Source organism: Triturus cristatus, chromosome 2_1 (genome assembly GCF_964204655.1).
Source record: "Triturus cristatus chromosome 2_1, aTriCri1.1, whole genome shotgun sequence".
NCBI classification, from domain to species: Eukaryota; Metazoa; Chordata; class Amphibia; order Caudata; family Salamandridae; genus Triturus; species Triturus cristatus.
Window position 1 is genome coordinate 97130065 of NC_140581.1, and position 15702 is coordinate 97145766.

At 42.1% G+C, this 15702-nt stretch overlaps 1 protein-coding gene across 2 annotated transcripts in view; it reads right to left on the minus strand.

The window, feature by feature from the left end:
- Positions 1–8009: 8009 nt before the first annotated feature.
- The window catches only part of PHF24 (PHD finger protein 24), a 477165-nt gene continuing 469472 nt past the window's right edge, over positions 8010–15702 (minus strand). The window contains exon 8 of one of the 2 annotated variants that reach the window (XM_085628310.1): positions 8010–14836. In XM_085628310.1, coding sequence (XP_085484436.1) covers positions 14740–14836 — 97 coding nt within the window. In that variant the 3' untranslated portion in view covers positions 8010–14739. Of the gene's footprint in view, positions 14840–15702 lie in introns of both variants that reach the window. The other variant, XM_085628303.1, reaches the window with a different exon arrangement.

Sequence of the window (15702 nt, forward strand, 5' to 3'; positions counted from 1 at the left end):
CTCACTGCCCTGCTACTGACTCAGTCCCCGCAGTGCCCCGCTATTGACTCAGCTCCCCGCACTGTCCCGCTACAGACCCAGCTCCTCTCACTGTCCCGCTACGGACCCAGCTCCTCTCACTGTCCCGCTACTCACCCAGCTCCCCTCACTGTCCGTTACTGACCCAGCTCCCCTCACTGTCCTGATACTGACCCAGCTCCCTCACTGTCCCAGCTCCCCACACTGTCCCGCTACTGACCCAGCTCCCCTCACTGCCCTGTTCTACACTCCGCTCTCTCACTGCCCTGCTTCAGGCCCCCTGTTCTTGTGCTCCAAGCCCTCTGTACACACTGTGCCGAATGATTTAACTGTTTAAGCACATCTACATCGGGCCCAGCCACCGTCCTCACTGCCCCCGTTGACTATGCAAGTGCCTCTTCACTGTCATGCTCTGTGATCACCCTCACTGTACCGATACAACCCGAGTGTCCCCTCAATGACCAGCTAGTGACCAACTGGAGCTTTGCCCCCTCACTTCCAAGCCACTTTCGAAACTACTGCCCTGCTCCACGCTCACCCATCGCAGCCTTGTTTCATACTCTGACCCCTCACTTCCATGTTTGAGACTGTGCCCCTCACTGCCCTGCTGTACACTAACCCCTTACAACTCAACTCCACACTCACAACCTCACTACTGCCCCTCTTGAGTCTAAGCCCTCCTTGCTCCCCTGGTCCATGCTCTGCCTCTCACTGACCTGCCCCATACTCAGCCCAGTCACTGACCTGTGCCATTTTCAGCCCCCTCCCCCCACTTTCCTGCTCTTCAGTCTGAGCATTCTTCGCTCCTGGTCTACCCTCAGAGCCCTCACTGCCTTCCCAATATCTGCCTCCATACTCAGCCCCTCACAGCTGAGCTGAGCTCCACACTTAACTCTTCACTGTCCCTCCTCAATATGAGCATTCCTCGCCCCCTGGTCCAGTCTCAGCCCCTCCTGCCCTGCTCCGATCTCAGCACTCGCACTGCCCCTCTTCATACTCAGCCCCCTCACATCCATGCACCATACTCAGCTCCATCAATGCCCCACTCCAAACTCACCCCCACACTGCCCTGCTCTATATTCATCACCCTCATGGCTTCACTCCACACTCAATCCCTCACTGTCCCTCCCCAGTCTGAGCCCTCCTCGCTCCCCTGGTCCTGACTCAACACCTCCTGCCCTGCTCCAATGTCAGCCTCAGGACACAAGTGGTCTTCATCGTCCGAGCAGCAGTGCGCCAGAAGCTGAGTTTGCAGTGTGGTGTAAAAAGGGGTGTGGCCTAGGAGGTACCTGGTGGGCTACTTGGCCACCAGGGACCTTCAGGATTCAAGGGGAGTTAATAGGGATGTTATAGTTTGAAATTAGCATTTAAAAAACCTTCGCAGTTCACTGAAAAAACCAAGGGTTTCAGGCACGTTATAGTTAGAAATTAGCATTTAAAAAACCTTAGAAATTCACTGAAAAACCATAGGTTTCAGGGACGTTATAGTTGGTTGGACATTTCACTCCTACAAAAACCATAGAACTTCCGCCGTTATAGTTAGTTCAGCTAACTATAACTCGCGCATCCACAATGCACTGCTGATGACGTTACATATTACATCATTCATGACCTGGTCAGTGACAGCACTGATGACATCTCAAATGGCATTACTGATGACATCACTGGTGACATCATCCACGTGAAAATCTGATGTACCTCCTCACACTCTAATATAACCTTTGATACACCCACTGTAAAATACAGACTACCATTTTCAAAACCATTGACACACCAATGTCATTTAATATATACGCACTCACTAATTGCTTGGTCTACACACACATCTACTCATTCAGCCATATAATCACTCATACATGCAGCCACTCATTAATACAAGACTATCATATGTACTCATACAACTATCCAGAGTTAATCACACACCTAGTCAGTCATGCAAAGAAACAATCACACTTCCATTTACTGACCTGCACAGTTATACACACACCACATCACTTATTTAAACATAAAGAAATGCATACTTACTCTCTTATACAATCACTGATACGAGTACACACTCATCCATACAGCCACTCTCACAATCACTGACTCTGACATATAGTCATTTATATACTCCAACTTTCACATACACTGCCTTTTACATATGTAGTTACTTGGACATGTACCACTGAGACATCCATTCACTCACCAACACACCCATACACACACTCACCCATCCATACAGCTGTTTCCACATGCACTCTTGAACCCATACACCCAGTGAATCAACCACTCAAACATCTATGCACAGAGTCATACACCTTCCACCCACCCACACACATACTCTAACACCCATACAAATACTCAGGCAACCAATCAATAACCCATATACACACTCATGGAGCTACTGACCAACCCATGCAGAATCTTATACAACTTCAGACAGACTGATACAGACATTCACACAGTTTAGTCACTAACCCATGCATTCAGTAAGACACATGTAATCACTCACTTAAACAGTCAGTTACGCACCTAATAAATCCTCCATCCAGACACTTATACACCCACTCATTCTCCAGTACACCTTGGTATATATGTATATATATATAATACATATTTAAACTTTAGAGAAACTCACAGTCACTGGATGATGTCATCAGTGATGTCATTCGAGATGTCATCAGTGATGTCACTGACCATGTCATGAATGATGTAATATGTGACGTCATCAGCAGTACATTGCGGGGGCGCGAGTTATAGTTATTTGAACTAACTATAACGGCGGAACTTCTATGGTTTTGTAGGAGTGAAATGTCCAACTAACTACAACGTCCCTGAAACCTATGGTTTTTTCAGTGAATATATATATATTTTTGAAAACGTACTTTTTGAATAGCCTTTTGACCCCAGGTAGGGATTTGCACGAATTTGGCAATCACTAGTGTATTCAGCTAAGATCTAGCTTGACAATATTTGTTGAGATTCATGCAGGGTAAAAAAGTTAAGGGTGGGTTAAATAAAGATGTGATTTCCCGTTTTAGCTCCTAGCGGGCAATTCTGCTGAACAGATTTCCACCACACTTGGCATTAAAGTAAAACTTTATTCAATATGCATGCATTTGTCTGGTATAAATCTGTTCAATAGTTTTTTTAGGTAGAAGTGTTTAAAATAGTTGCATTGCGTGCTTTAAAGTGTTAACACTTTTGTATATCTTGGCTGTGAATCTAAGAATTAAAAAAATTAAAGGGATCCAATTGGATGAGGGAGCCTTTTTCTCCTAATGCCCCTTTCAGATCTGTTGTGAAAGAGTTTGATTCATGAGTTGGAGTGTTCTGATTGTTTGGTGGCAAGAGAAAAAATTCTCATGTGGCTGCCATTTCAAGATATGGGGCACAGTCCCCACGCTCAGAATAAGAAGTTAATAGGTCATATAAAGAGAAGGGATGGGCCCGCCCACTAAGCCATAGTACAGAATCCTTAAAGAGCCCTATTGGTACAAATACAAAAAATCAAATAGACTTCTGACCCATACATCATCTGTCCAGGTACCTCAGATATGAATTCAGAACTGCGAACTGTTAAAGGAGCAGCATGGGTGAAAAAGCCTGTCCTGGGTTAGCAATACCTGGGCCGGAAGGTTGCCCTGGATTTCCAGCACCAATCCCCAAAAGATAAATGAGCTGTGTGGTCAAAGACCTACGCTCAATGGGGGTGGCTAGCTGTAGTTGGTTGTGCACTGAGCCTGGCCACAGGTCTACATCTAGGCCCTGTGCTCAATCCAATATCAGGATTAGATGAGCTGTAGTGTTTTCTAAAATGGTATTAAGTCGGCAATCTTAAATATCCCCCTGATCCAACCAGAGTATAATGTAAAGGTACTTCTATTAGGAACCACAGGAGAAATGGGGGGAACTGGAAAGACACCGGAGATACTGGTTCAGAATGGTGCCAACAACTGGCAAGGTCTTCAAGGACATCAACAATAACTTCCAAAAGGAAAAAGGCTCTAAGGGAACAATTTAACGACCAACATACAGTTCAAATCCCCTATGCCATTACATTTGAAAAACCAACTATGAACTGGTGGTCACACAAGAAAAAGTTGCCGCTACACGCTTTTTAATTGGATTGGCAGAGAGATACCTATTAAAAAAAAAAATCTCCCTCCCAACTCCCTTTTTAATTCTCACTTGCACTGCAATCTTGTACACAGTTATTTTCCATCACATGAAATACATATGGCCAATCTTGGTCGATTTCTCTTTCTGACTTGCATTCTACTACCTTCTTTCTAATCTTGGCTGCCACGTCTGCCTCTAGGCTTAGAGGAGTAGTAACAAGACCTAAGGATGACCAAGTGATGACACTGGCCTCTCTTGGCAGTTGATGGAAATCCAATTGAACTGTCTCTGTGCCTGTTTTCTATATACTTACCTTTGCCTGTAGATCTCAGGATTAAGAAACTCACTGTTGATTGCTGTTCATTAGTTCTTGTTTCCTCATTTCAGTTTTTCTTGTGTGACCACCAGTTCATAGTTGGTTTTTCAAAGGTCTTCAAGGAACCACTATTTGATAATCTTGATAAACACACAGAGAAACAAACATTTAGGATTTTAGCACTCTATGAATTGAAGTATATTATAATCAATGAGGAAATAAATCTGACCTCTCATTTGGCAGAAGAGTGCAGTGACTAGCCCCGGTACCATAAGGATACAGGCCCAGTGCCGAATATGTGACAGAGCTGAACAAACTAGGAAATGCTGCCAGGATCTAGTTGATGTAACAGGTACTTTCATATAGTGACTCTAGTCTTCATGCCCAAGAAAGCCCACCCCTTAACCTGGAAGTTAAAGTGTCCCACTCTTCAGAATCACTAGGCTTGGCCTCTTCTAATCGTGTGCTACAGGTGAAACACCCAGGCCTACATCTGTAAGTACCCTAACTTCTTTCCCATTCCTGACACCCATTCAGAAGTGTATTACTAAGTGCTAAGGCCAAATCTGGGTTTATTTGTGCTGAACAGCAACAATGGCATGAGAAAAACACTTTTTACTTCCTCACTGATTGCTTGTAGCATATAATTTTCAAAAGGCAGCAACCCTCCTAATAGTCACAAGCTCTCTTCAATATGATTTTACCATACAGCACAAATTTAAGCAGTGGCGGCTGGTAATTTTTGCAGTGAGGTGTCGGAACTCGGGAGACCACATCTACATATACAAACTCACTCACACCCATGCATTTACACACGCACACACTCACCCATTCACAACACTCACTCACTCAAATACATATACATCATACACTCATGTACGCACCAAACATCAAAAACACAAAATTTACCTTCACTGCAGCTTTCCAGAAGGAAAGTCTTGGTGGCCCCAGGAGGGTTGGGGCTGCTGCCTTTCCTCATTATATCTCATTCAATGAAGGGGAAAGAGGGAACAATCCTACTTTGATCTTCACTATCAATCACAAAACACACCAAAGAAGTAGGAGTATGAAAAAAAGTATTTAAAAAAATGTTTTATGCTACAGGTTTAAGTGGCAAACATTTTTGGTTTGAAAAACTGCCCTCACCAACACAATTTTGTGGCATGCTTCATCATAGGGCTTCCTAGACACACATCTGCCCAGACCAACACCTGGGGTGGAGCAAAAGGGAGGGCGAAGACAACACAAACATTCAATAGTGAGGATCAAATGAAAAAAAGTAAATGCAGAATGTAGAGTTTAAAACTGACTCAGGAATGTCTTTTCTAATATTTTATTCCTGGACTGCCCAGTCAGGATTAAAAAGAAAGAGCATAGGATGGTGGTGATAGGGCTGATTAATGGCCATTCACCTCTCCGATCTGCATGTCTGTCAACATGTTGCAGCGGTTTCCTGTGTCTTTACGGTTTTCGTCAGGACCAACCGATAGCCCTTTATTAACCTTCCTTTCCTATCTGTCCCTTGTAGTACGAGGTCAGACCTACTCAGGTCTCAAAAGGTGGTTAGTACCTGGAAGCCAGTTTTATCTTATCTTTTCACCATCACTATACTTTTTTGTGCTAAGCATGTTACCTAACCTAGTTTGCTACTCATCATTGGTGGATTTAGTATATCCCAAACTAGGAACAAAAACATCCCTGAGCTCCTCCCTCTCAGAGAGGGGGTTGTAGCCTGTGACTGGACTAGGCATCTCATCACGAAGAGAATCCCAATGATGAAGCATGCCAACTATGGTGGGTGAGGAATTTCGTACTACTAAAGAGACACCCCAAGGGACGCTAAAGGCTTTCTCTGGATAACCCCTCTTACTCTTCCTCATAGTTCAGACCCGAGGGTTCTATATTGTGGTATTATCAGCTAAACCTCTACCACATCTTTAAAATGTTAAGCCTTGGTGGCCACAGTAGGTTTCACCTTCTTTGACGTTGTGATAAAGATCCCTCTCTCTAGCAGCTTGCCAGCACATCCCTCAGGCAAACAGCGGAGGCCGCTTCTTCTCCCACCTGGTGGCTAAGACCTGGAACACCCTCCCCTTACACCTCAGAGCAGCTACACCGTTCCAACAGTTGAGGAAGAACCTCAAGATCTGGATGTTCAACCAATAGGAACGGGCAGCGGAATCCCACAGCAGGACCCCATAGCACCTCAAAACCCTCACGGGTGAAGCAGCCGCGTTCTCCAAATCCAGATAGATTGATTGAGTAGACCATTCCGTACAGCAAATCATTCACACTTTGGTCATCATCCTTGACTTTATGTGTCATCCAAGTTGTTCACTTTGATTAGAATGGGCCCGATTCACAGAACTAACTTAAGACAAAATCCTAAACTTACTACCATTTTGGTATTCACAGAAGGCACTTACTCATTTTGGTATTCACAGAAGGCACTTACTCATTTCGGTATTCACAGAAGTTAGGAGTCCTAACTTTAGGACTCCTAAATGCCTTCTGTGAATACCGAAAGTCTTAAAATTAGGATTTTTCTCAGTTTAGTAATAGTATAGTTAGGACTCCTAACTTTAGGACTCCTAAATGCCTTCTGTGAAAACCGAAAGTCTTAAAATTAGGATTTTTCTCAATTTAGTAGTCCTAAGTTTAGGACTCCTAACTTTAGGACTCCTAAATGCCTTCTGTGAATACCGAAAGCCTTAAAATTAGGATTTTTCTCAGTTTAGTTGTAGTATAGTTAGGACTCCTAACTTTAGGACTCCTAAATGCCTTCTGTGAAAACCGAAAGTCTTAAAATTAGGATTTTTCTCAATTTAGTAGTCCTAAGTTTAGGACTCCTAACTTTAGGACTCCTAAATGCCTTCTGTGAATACCGAAAGCCTTAAAATTAGGATTTTTCTCAGTTTAGTTGTAGTATAGTTAGGACTCCTAACTTTAGGACTCCTAAATGCCTTCTGTGAATACCGAAAGTCTTAAAATTAGGATTTTTCTTAATTTAGTAGTCCTAAATTTAGACTTAGGACTACTAAATTGAGAAAAATCCTAATTTTAAGACTTTCGGTATTCACAGAAGGCATTTAGGAGTCCTAAAGTTAGGAGTCCTAACTATACTACTACTAAACTGAGAAAAATCCTAATTTTAAGACTTTCGGTATTCACAGAAGGCATTTAGGAGTCCTAAAGTTAGGACTCCTAACTTCTGTGAATACCGAAATGAGTAAGTGCCTTCTGTGAATACCAAAATGAGTAAGTGCCTTCTGTGAATACCAAAATGGTAGTAAGTTTAGGATTTTGTCTTAAGTTAGTTCTGTGAATCGGGCCCTCTGAGTCTAGCTATTACCTTTTTCGGAAGGCAATGATTGGCTGCATGTGGCGGATGGAGGCCTTCAAAGGATGCTTACCTTCCTAGAGGCTGTGGAAAAACTATTTTATTTACAGTTGTAACAATATCTTTGTTAAAATAAATCTAATTTTAAACATGGGATGCTAACAGCATATTCACATGATCATTATTAACGTAGAAAAATAGAATGAGGAGCTTCACACCTCTTCTGGTCCTTAAGGTAGTATTTTATTGTGCACTCTCACTTGTTTATCCTTCCCAGCTTACATTGTGTTTGCCTATCACACTAGTTTACATTGTTACACCCTCACAAGTATTACATCATTGTTTGCTTGTATGTAGACAAGGTCAATGGTCTATAATTCTAGTCCAGCTTTACATATTAGTACACATTGAATTGGACGTTCTCCTACCCCCATTTCATCAGTCGTTCTCTATCCATATACATTGTTTTTGCAATCCGGCTTCTCATTCTACAACATCTCATGGGACAGCAGTGTACCATGGAGAGGTACATCCTCCCATTCCATTTTAAATTGTTACAACCTATTTGGTCGATTGAAATAGGCAATATTATCCTTTGGTCCAGCCAGTAGTGTCTAAACATGTGCTTACAGTACAACGCATAGGTGCCCACCCCACCTTTTGCATTCCACGATAGCTGATCATGGTTGTTCTATGTGAAGATATAGACTTAAAATATATAGACTACATTCCATAATACAAACTGAAGACTTCTGTAATATCAACACATCAAAGTATGAATCTACCAAATAATGTCATGTAAAAACATTCCAAAAGCCAGCCAAATAATGACTTTAAAATAATATTGTAACTAGAGGTAGTCCACAGGGTTATAGTAGCTAGTTGTGATAGGAAAGTGATAAGAGAGTGAGTATGGGTGGCTGGTGGTGCATGTAAGAATGGGCAGAAAGAAAGGAAAAGAGGTACAATAGGTGGGATGTGAGTATGAGCACATGTCTATTTAAAGTGGGATGGAGCTTAATCTGACTGAAATTATGATGGTCTGTTGGTGAGCTTTGAGAATGAGATCTACCCCAAGAGCAATTTTTTTTATGCTTCATGTGTTTGCATCCCCCAATTTGTTTTTTTCATTTCAAGATTTCTATATTTTAAAGTCTATATTTTCAGAACATAACCTTAAAGATACCTGTCTCCGTTGGAGTTTGCCACAGTTCTTTGGCAAGCTCTTCGCTTTCCTGATATTTTTTAACATTTCCCAAACAATCATGCTATTAGATGTTTTTGAAAATGTCCATATGTGAGTGAAAATAATAGTAGTCCTGTAAACAAAGTACATAATAAATACATACACAGCAGTTTGTTTATAATAAATACACTTCAGAGTAAGGTTGCACTAGAGGAGATGCATGACTACCTCTATCATAAAATAAAATGTAATCGCTACCTCCATCATTAAGTAAAATTCAATCACTACCTCTATCATAAATTAAATGCAATCACACCCTCTATCATAAAATAAAATGTAATCCAGGGCCTAACCTAGTCAGAATTACCAGGGTCTGGCAAACGTATGAAGAAGGTTTTAATTTGACAATCCTGTTTGTGGATGTCATTTTGTCTATTTTTATGGATACTGAAAAACAGTTGAATAATAAACGAGTTGAATGAGATCCAGGATGTCTGTGAGATGCACCTGTGGAGTGAGCTAGTCTCATCACTCCTCACTTTAAACAAGGCTCAGGGTGCCTTACACACTGTGGGTGATGTGCAGCAGCACGACATCCTTTCGGCACATCAGTTTGTCCTGCATCACAAGAGCGCTTCCCGAAGTGCTTTGTGTGAGTACAGCTTTGTATACAGTATCATATTCTATGGAAAGGTGATGGTGGCACTCAATAATGCTTCAATGAAAAAGTGCAAAAAAATAATTCTCAATACATAAATAAAATAAATAATTATATAAATATATACATTTGAAGAGGAAAGCTTGTTTTACAGCCATAAACATACGTGTGATAATAAGGAGTTTCGTAAATATAGAATATTAACCCATTTCTTTGAAAAAAGGTAATTGCAGTGCTTAATTTGAGCCGGTGGGTTCTGGTGCTCGGCATGGCACATAATTCTCAGCACTGGCACTAATATAAGTCCACCACATGGTGGCGCTGTCTGTCCACTTTTGAGATGAGCTCAACCACAGTGTTTGAAAATTAAATATACATTAAAATTACATTTCAGACGATTCAACACTGTTCTTATAGTTTTGGGTGGCTTGGAATTGTGTGAATTGTCAGACTTCTAGGAGTGGGTTGGGTAGCAGTTGTATTGGTAGTTTTATTGACACCACAGTCAGGGGAAATGGGTGGTGCAAATTGCCATGGCTTCCAGAGAGGGGCCCTGGTAATTATTTTTTTTACAAATTAAGCACTGGATGATTTGATCAAGAATCTTCTTTCATTTATGGGATGTTGGAATACTAGGGGATCAGTTGCTGAGAAGGAAGCACCTTGTTGGAGACTGAATGTCTTCAAAGCTTATTCTTCTGGTGACAGGTTTTGGATAAGGCTGAGGTGTAAATCAAAAGTATAGCAGCATACACATTTATGAGCTATGAAACCACTAGATCATGTCTGCTCGTATGGCAGGGATGGCAAGACAGATTCTATATAGCCCAGCTTACATACAATAATTCCCATGGACAAGTCCTTTATTCTTTCAGGTGATAGACAATTCGTGAACCGACATATCCGCTTTGAATGTCTTGAAAGCAAGAAGATGGTGTTCTTAGGAGAACTGAGATCCACTCTACGCCTCAAAAAACATGGACAAATTTGTGATTGATATTGGAATACCATTTAGCGACAGAATGCAGTACCAACACATAGCTATTGTTAGTTAACTTACAACGCCATGCACCATTCTAGCCACTGATTTACAGTCAACATGTTTACCACAGGTATTTAGTTATTTTAAACTATGATATGATATGCAATATGTACCTCTGCCTTCCTCATGACTTCACTCTGGATGTGAGTAGATTTGTGTCGTTTGTTAAGCATAAAAATACAAGTTGTTTGTAAAGAGGAGATTATTAGACGGTTTTACGTGAACTGAGTTAGCAATAAAATAATAACAAAAGAAATGAAGTCAATGGAGCTGGGAATGAAACTGATTATGCTGTGAAGATGTTATTTGTGATTTAAACTTACTTTGATAACCCATCTTCTTAAAAATGTAATCTACCTATAGACATTGTGATTCGTCTATAAACTTCGATATCCTAACACTAGCATGAAAACAGAAATGGAATTTAGCTCCAGCTCACAAGCAACCCTTGGTTTCTGTCCAAGTCTGAGGACTTATTAGGACACAACCTATAGCTTAGATGGCACTTTTACCCTTTGTATAAGAGGGCACTTTCCTGTGATCTGGCCTCATAGCTTTGCGTCCAAAAAACACATTATTTCCAAAGCAACAGGTCCATTAAGATGCAGGCCTGCAGCCAGCTCAGAAACATTTACTTGCACAGTGTTGGCCTGGCGTTGCTTATTGTGGCAGCAAATGTCAACGTTGTACAAAGATAAAATGAGGGGAAAAACACTTTTGCTGTTATAAAACAGCAACTGTAACAAACACACTGGAACAAAGGAGTACATGCTATCAAGTTATAATATTGTGCTAAATAGCAAGTTATCCTTAATTTGAGCCATCTGTATCCTAAATTGACTGGCAGATTATGTCTTCTTTGTGCAGGCTGCCCAGCTCTGGGACTTCATCTCAGTTCATCTAAAGACAAATTGTATTGTATTGTATAAGCTCTTCTATAGCGCTGTCTGCCACCCTGCGGGTATCCTGGCGCTGAGAGACTGTGATAACCTGGGACAGTAAGAACGAAAGCCGATGGGACTAAATTATTGCGCTCTATTCTCTGCCAAAGAGCCACGTTTTAAGATCTTTCCTAAAACTCAGCAAAGTTTTGGCTTGACGTACTTCTTGGGGGATCTGATTCCAGAGGCGGGCTGCCGCCGTACTGAAGGCCCTACCTCCCATCTTGGTGCGTTTTACTCTGGCGACAACTGCCAAACTTTGGCTGGTGGATCGAAGGAGTCTCTTTGGTTCGTACCACGAGAATCTGTCACACAGAGGTAGCGGACCAATATTATGAAGGGCTTTATAAACCATAACCAAAGATTTAAACTCGATCCTTTTATTGACCGGGAGCCAGTGAAGGTCCCTCAGTGCCTGTGTTACTGAGGAATCACGTTGTCTCCCCAGGGCCAGTTTGGCTGCAGCAGACTGTATTCTTTGCAATCCCTGTACGATATACAGGGGGGCCCCCAGGTACAGTGAATTACAATAATCCAGCCTACTCAGGATCACGCTCTAGACCACCAGAGATCTGGCCTCATTAGGGAGAAGCGGAAGGATTTGACGCAAAGCTCTTAGTAAGGCAATACAGGTTCCAATGGTCTTATTCGCCTGGGATTGCAACTGGAGGTCTTCATCCATCATGACCCCCAGGTTACGGACTGTTTTTACTGCCGCTATCGGGGCGTCTTCCAGTAGAAGCCGGAACTCACCCAAGAGATATTTAGGCAGTCTAGCTGCACAGCAATGCAGTAACTCCGTTTTCCCGGCATTCAACTGCAGTGAATTGGCTCTCAGCCAGTCTGAGACTTTCCTCATACATGCCTGGAAAGAGTTCAGGGGAACTGCATGCTCTCCTTCCAAGGAGAACATTAGCTGAATGTCATCCGCATAATTAACCACCTCGAGCCCGTAAGATTTTATTAAAGGGATCAGGGGCCCCAGGTAGGCATTAAAGAGTATAGGGCTGATAGCTGAGCCCTGAGGTACTCCATGGCAAACCGGGGCCCAGGGGGACACAAATCAAGCTAGATTGCTATTCCATAAAGACCTAAAATGTTCGTCTTCTCCAAAATATACATGTCCTAGCTCGGTGTGCTGTCTTCCACTCGGGTGGCATTGTCAAACGTCACTGTGATAGTGATAAATGTTCTCTAACAGCAGCATTTCTTTCTTTTTGCTATCTCAGTGATGTTGGCCAGCAACAAACAGCAGTTTCTTATGTTGTTAATATAGACAAAACCAAAATATATATATTTAATGCAAAAACAGCACTGACTGCCGCCAATCAGAAAAGAATCAAAGAAGCTTGTTATGAGTCCTACATATCTGATAAAACTGATGTGGTGGCACAATAGCTCATAAGTAGTGTCTCCATGGGTGTGTTGCAGGCCCGAAATGATGTATGTAAGCGGCTGATGAGGAATACCCGGTGGATGCCCTATTGATCGGTTTGGTTATCAATAGTTAGCGTTCAGACTAACTACAACAGTATGTCAGTTTAACATTGGTTATAGGTGGACATTTGTTGTGGTAGAATGACAGGAGATTACATAAGTGTTTAGCATTAGAATAGCTGGATGGTGTGATTTCCATCATCTGTGGATGTCTCAAAGAGAGTTATTTAAAACATATTTCAGTTTGCGAATTGTGCTTTTGGTCGCCTCCAATATTGTCTGTGTTTTGTGTTAAACATGAGAATGAAGTAGTGGTAACATTTATTGAGCACCATGGTGTAGGCGACCAACCTGGGTGCAATTATGGTTGCTGCTGAGGACAATGTACCATTGGTGGAGACTGCTAGTTAGAGTGGTGGATGAAGGGTGTGATGTTTCTTTTGATCACATATAAGATGAACATGCTCCTTGCATCTCTCTATGGTTACTGACAAGCAATCACTCTCACTTGCATATGTGTCTAGTGACTGAGCGATAGGTCACAGATAGGGAAGGGAGCTCACTCAAGGTGGAAGGGGTTGGCTCAGAATTTGGAATCTTATTCAATGAGTCCTACTCTAGTGGTGTTATGCTTAGGACACCTCTTGGGTACTTACCACATTCTACCTTTTGGAATGCGTTACCATTACATGACAATGAGTAAATATTAAGCCGGATAATGAAATGCAATGAGCGAGAAAACGCCACAAGCGCCGACACAGCCACGTCAATTCTCGTATGTGTACGTTGAAGAATGTGCACTTCGTGTCCATTCAGTATGTGGCAGGCCACAGTCTTATACTAATTCAGAAATAAAGACCCTCTATGTTTGCCAAACAGGAACAGCCTCACCATTGCTTGAATGTACAATGTGTTCATGTCTATGAAACACTGTCCATCTCTTGGTCAAAGAATTACACTTTGTTGACAGCAGCGTTGGTGACACGAGGTGGTAGGTCAGCTGTACAGGATATTACGTAAGCTGGGAAGAGGGATGGGGAGCTGAGAGTTCATCTCACTTGGTTTCGGCAAGTACAATCTTTAAGGGACCAAATGGGTTTTGGGACAAAGAGGGATGCTGCAGGATACTGTCATGAATATAGTAGTCTCACCACAGAACCAAAGTCGACTGAGCAATTTCACTGACCCTAATTTCAGAGCATCTACCGAACATTGGCGCAACTGCCTTTGAACTCATGGAACCTCCTGCTTCTGACTGCTACATAGTCCATCAGATGCAGTCAGTCTCCACAACTGAAAACGACGTTAAGAAGGCTCCATCAAGCCATGCTTCTGTTTTTGCCAGGAATAGCAGAAGTGTCCATCGGGCAATTGACAGAGGAGATCCAACGGAACTGAGTGTTTTGATGGTCCATTTTCCATCAGTCAGTACACTAAGCACTACAGCGAATGGTTGGAGATATCAGAGGGCTCGCACACAGGAGAATGCAGCGCCTTGTCGTTAAACACAGAAGAAGAGGAAATCGAGAGGCGGCAAATTCCTGGCTAACAACACGCAGTTGGTGAGATTTTTTTCCAGCGACAAGGTTGATGTCCCCAAGCACTCGTTTCATGTTCTTTCTCAACTTCATGCATTGGGTCGGGTGGAGTTTGTAGTCTTCCTGTTCTACAATCCCTCCATGAACATCTGAAAGCCTCTATACTGGTGGTCGCAGGTGGATACAAGCACTGTTTGGGCGAGCAGCAAGGATGAAGATGGCATTTTCCTTTAGGAACGTGTTCCAGTCCACTTGTCTGCTGAAGAAACACAAAATATTATTACAAACTATACTCTCTAAAAAAATATATATACTCAGTTGAACAGTTTTCTTCCTATTGTTTCTGTCTTCCACCTTTTATCTGGTGGCATTGGCAAAGCCAATAGATGGGCCCTTGCCTGCAGAGATATTGGTTTCGCCAATGCTCGTTTCCTTTGCTGTACTTCAATATTATTAATTAGAAACTTTGAAACAGTAAGGTCATTCTAATGTTTAGCAAAAAGTATTGGAAGGTGGACAATTATGCATTCCTGCATGTGCAGATGCATGTGTATGCATGTCCACTGGTGGGCAGCCATTTTGCAAAGATTTAAAGAGCATTCAAAGACGGTTGATCGATCATGCGGGTACAAAGGCAGACATCTTGGGTTTGTTTTTATATGTAATTAAAACCATTCTAAGATAGCCACACTGTATGTGAGCACACATGCACAAGTTGTATGGCGTTTTTGGAATGCTTTTTTTAAAATTAGTTTATTATTAATTTGCTATTTAAGAGGTCTGACAGCAATTTTGGTTGGTAAAATAATAATACAGCAAGTAAAGAGCGCTATGCACATTAAAATGAGCAAGAAGCCGAAAGGCAGTCTAGGGCAGATGGTGGGCCCTAGCACAAAAAAAATGTTTAAAAACATTTATAAATGGAAACTTTGTCCCATGAGCTCTGGCAATAAAATGCACTACTTAGGGGCTTATTATGATGTTGTGTGGAATCACTTCCCCGGTTCTGACCGACTGATATTAATGCGACCAAATACAGTTTGGTCGCATGGAACCTTTTCCCCAATGGGGGCTCCTGTTACCGCCATAAACCGGCCGTAACACAAGCTCCCATTGATGAAA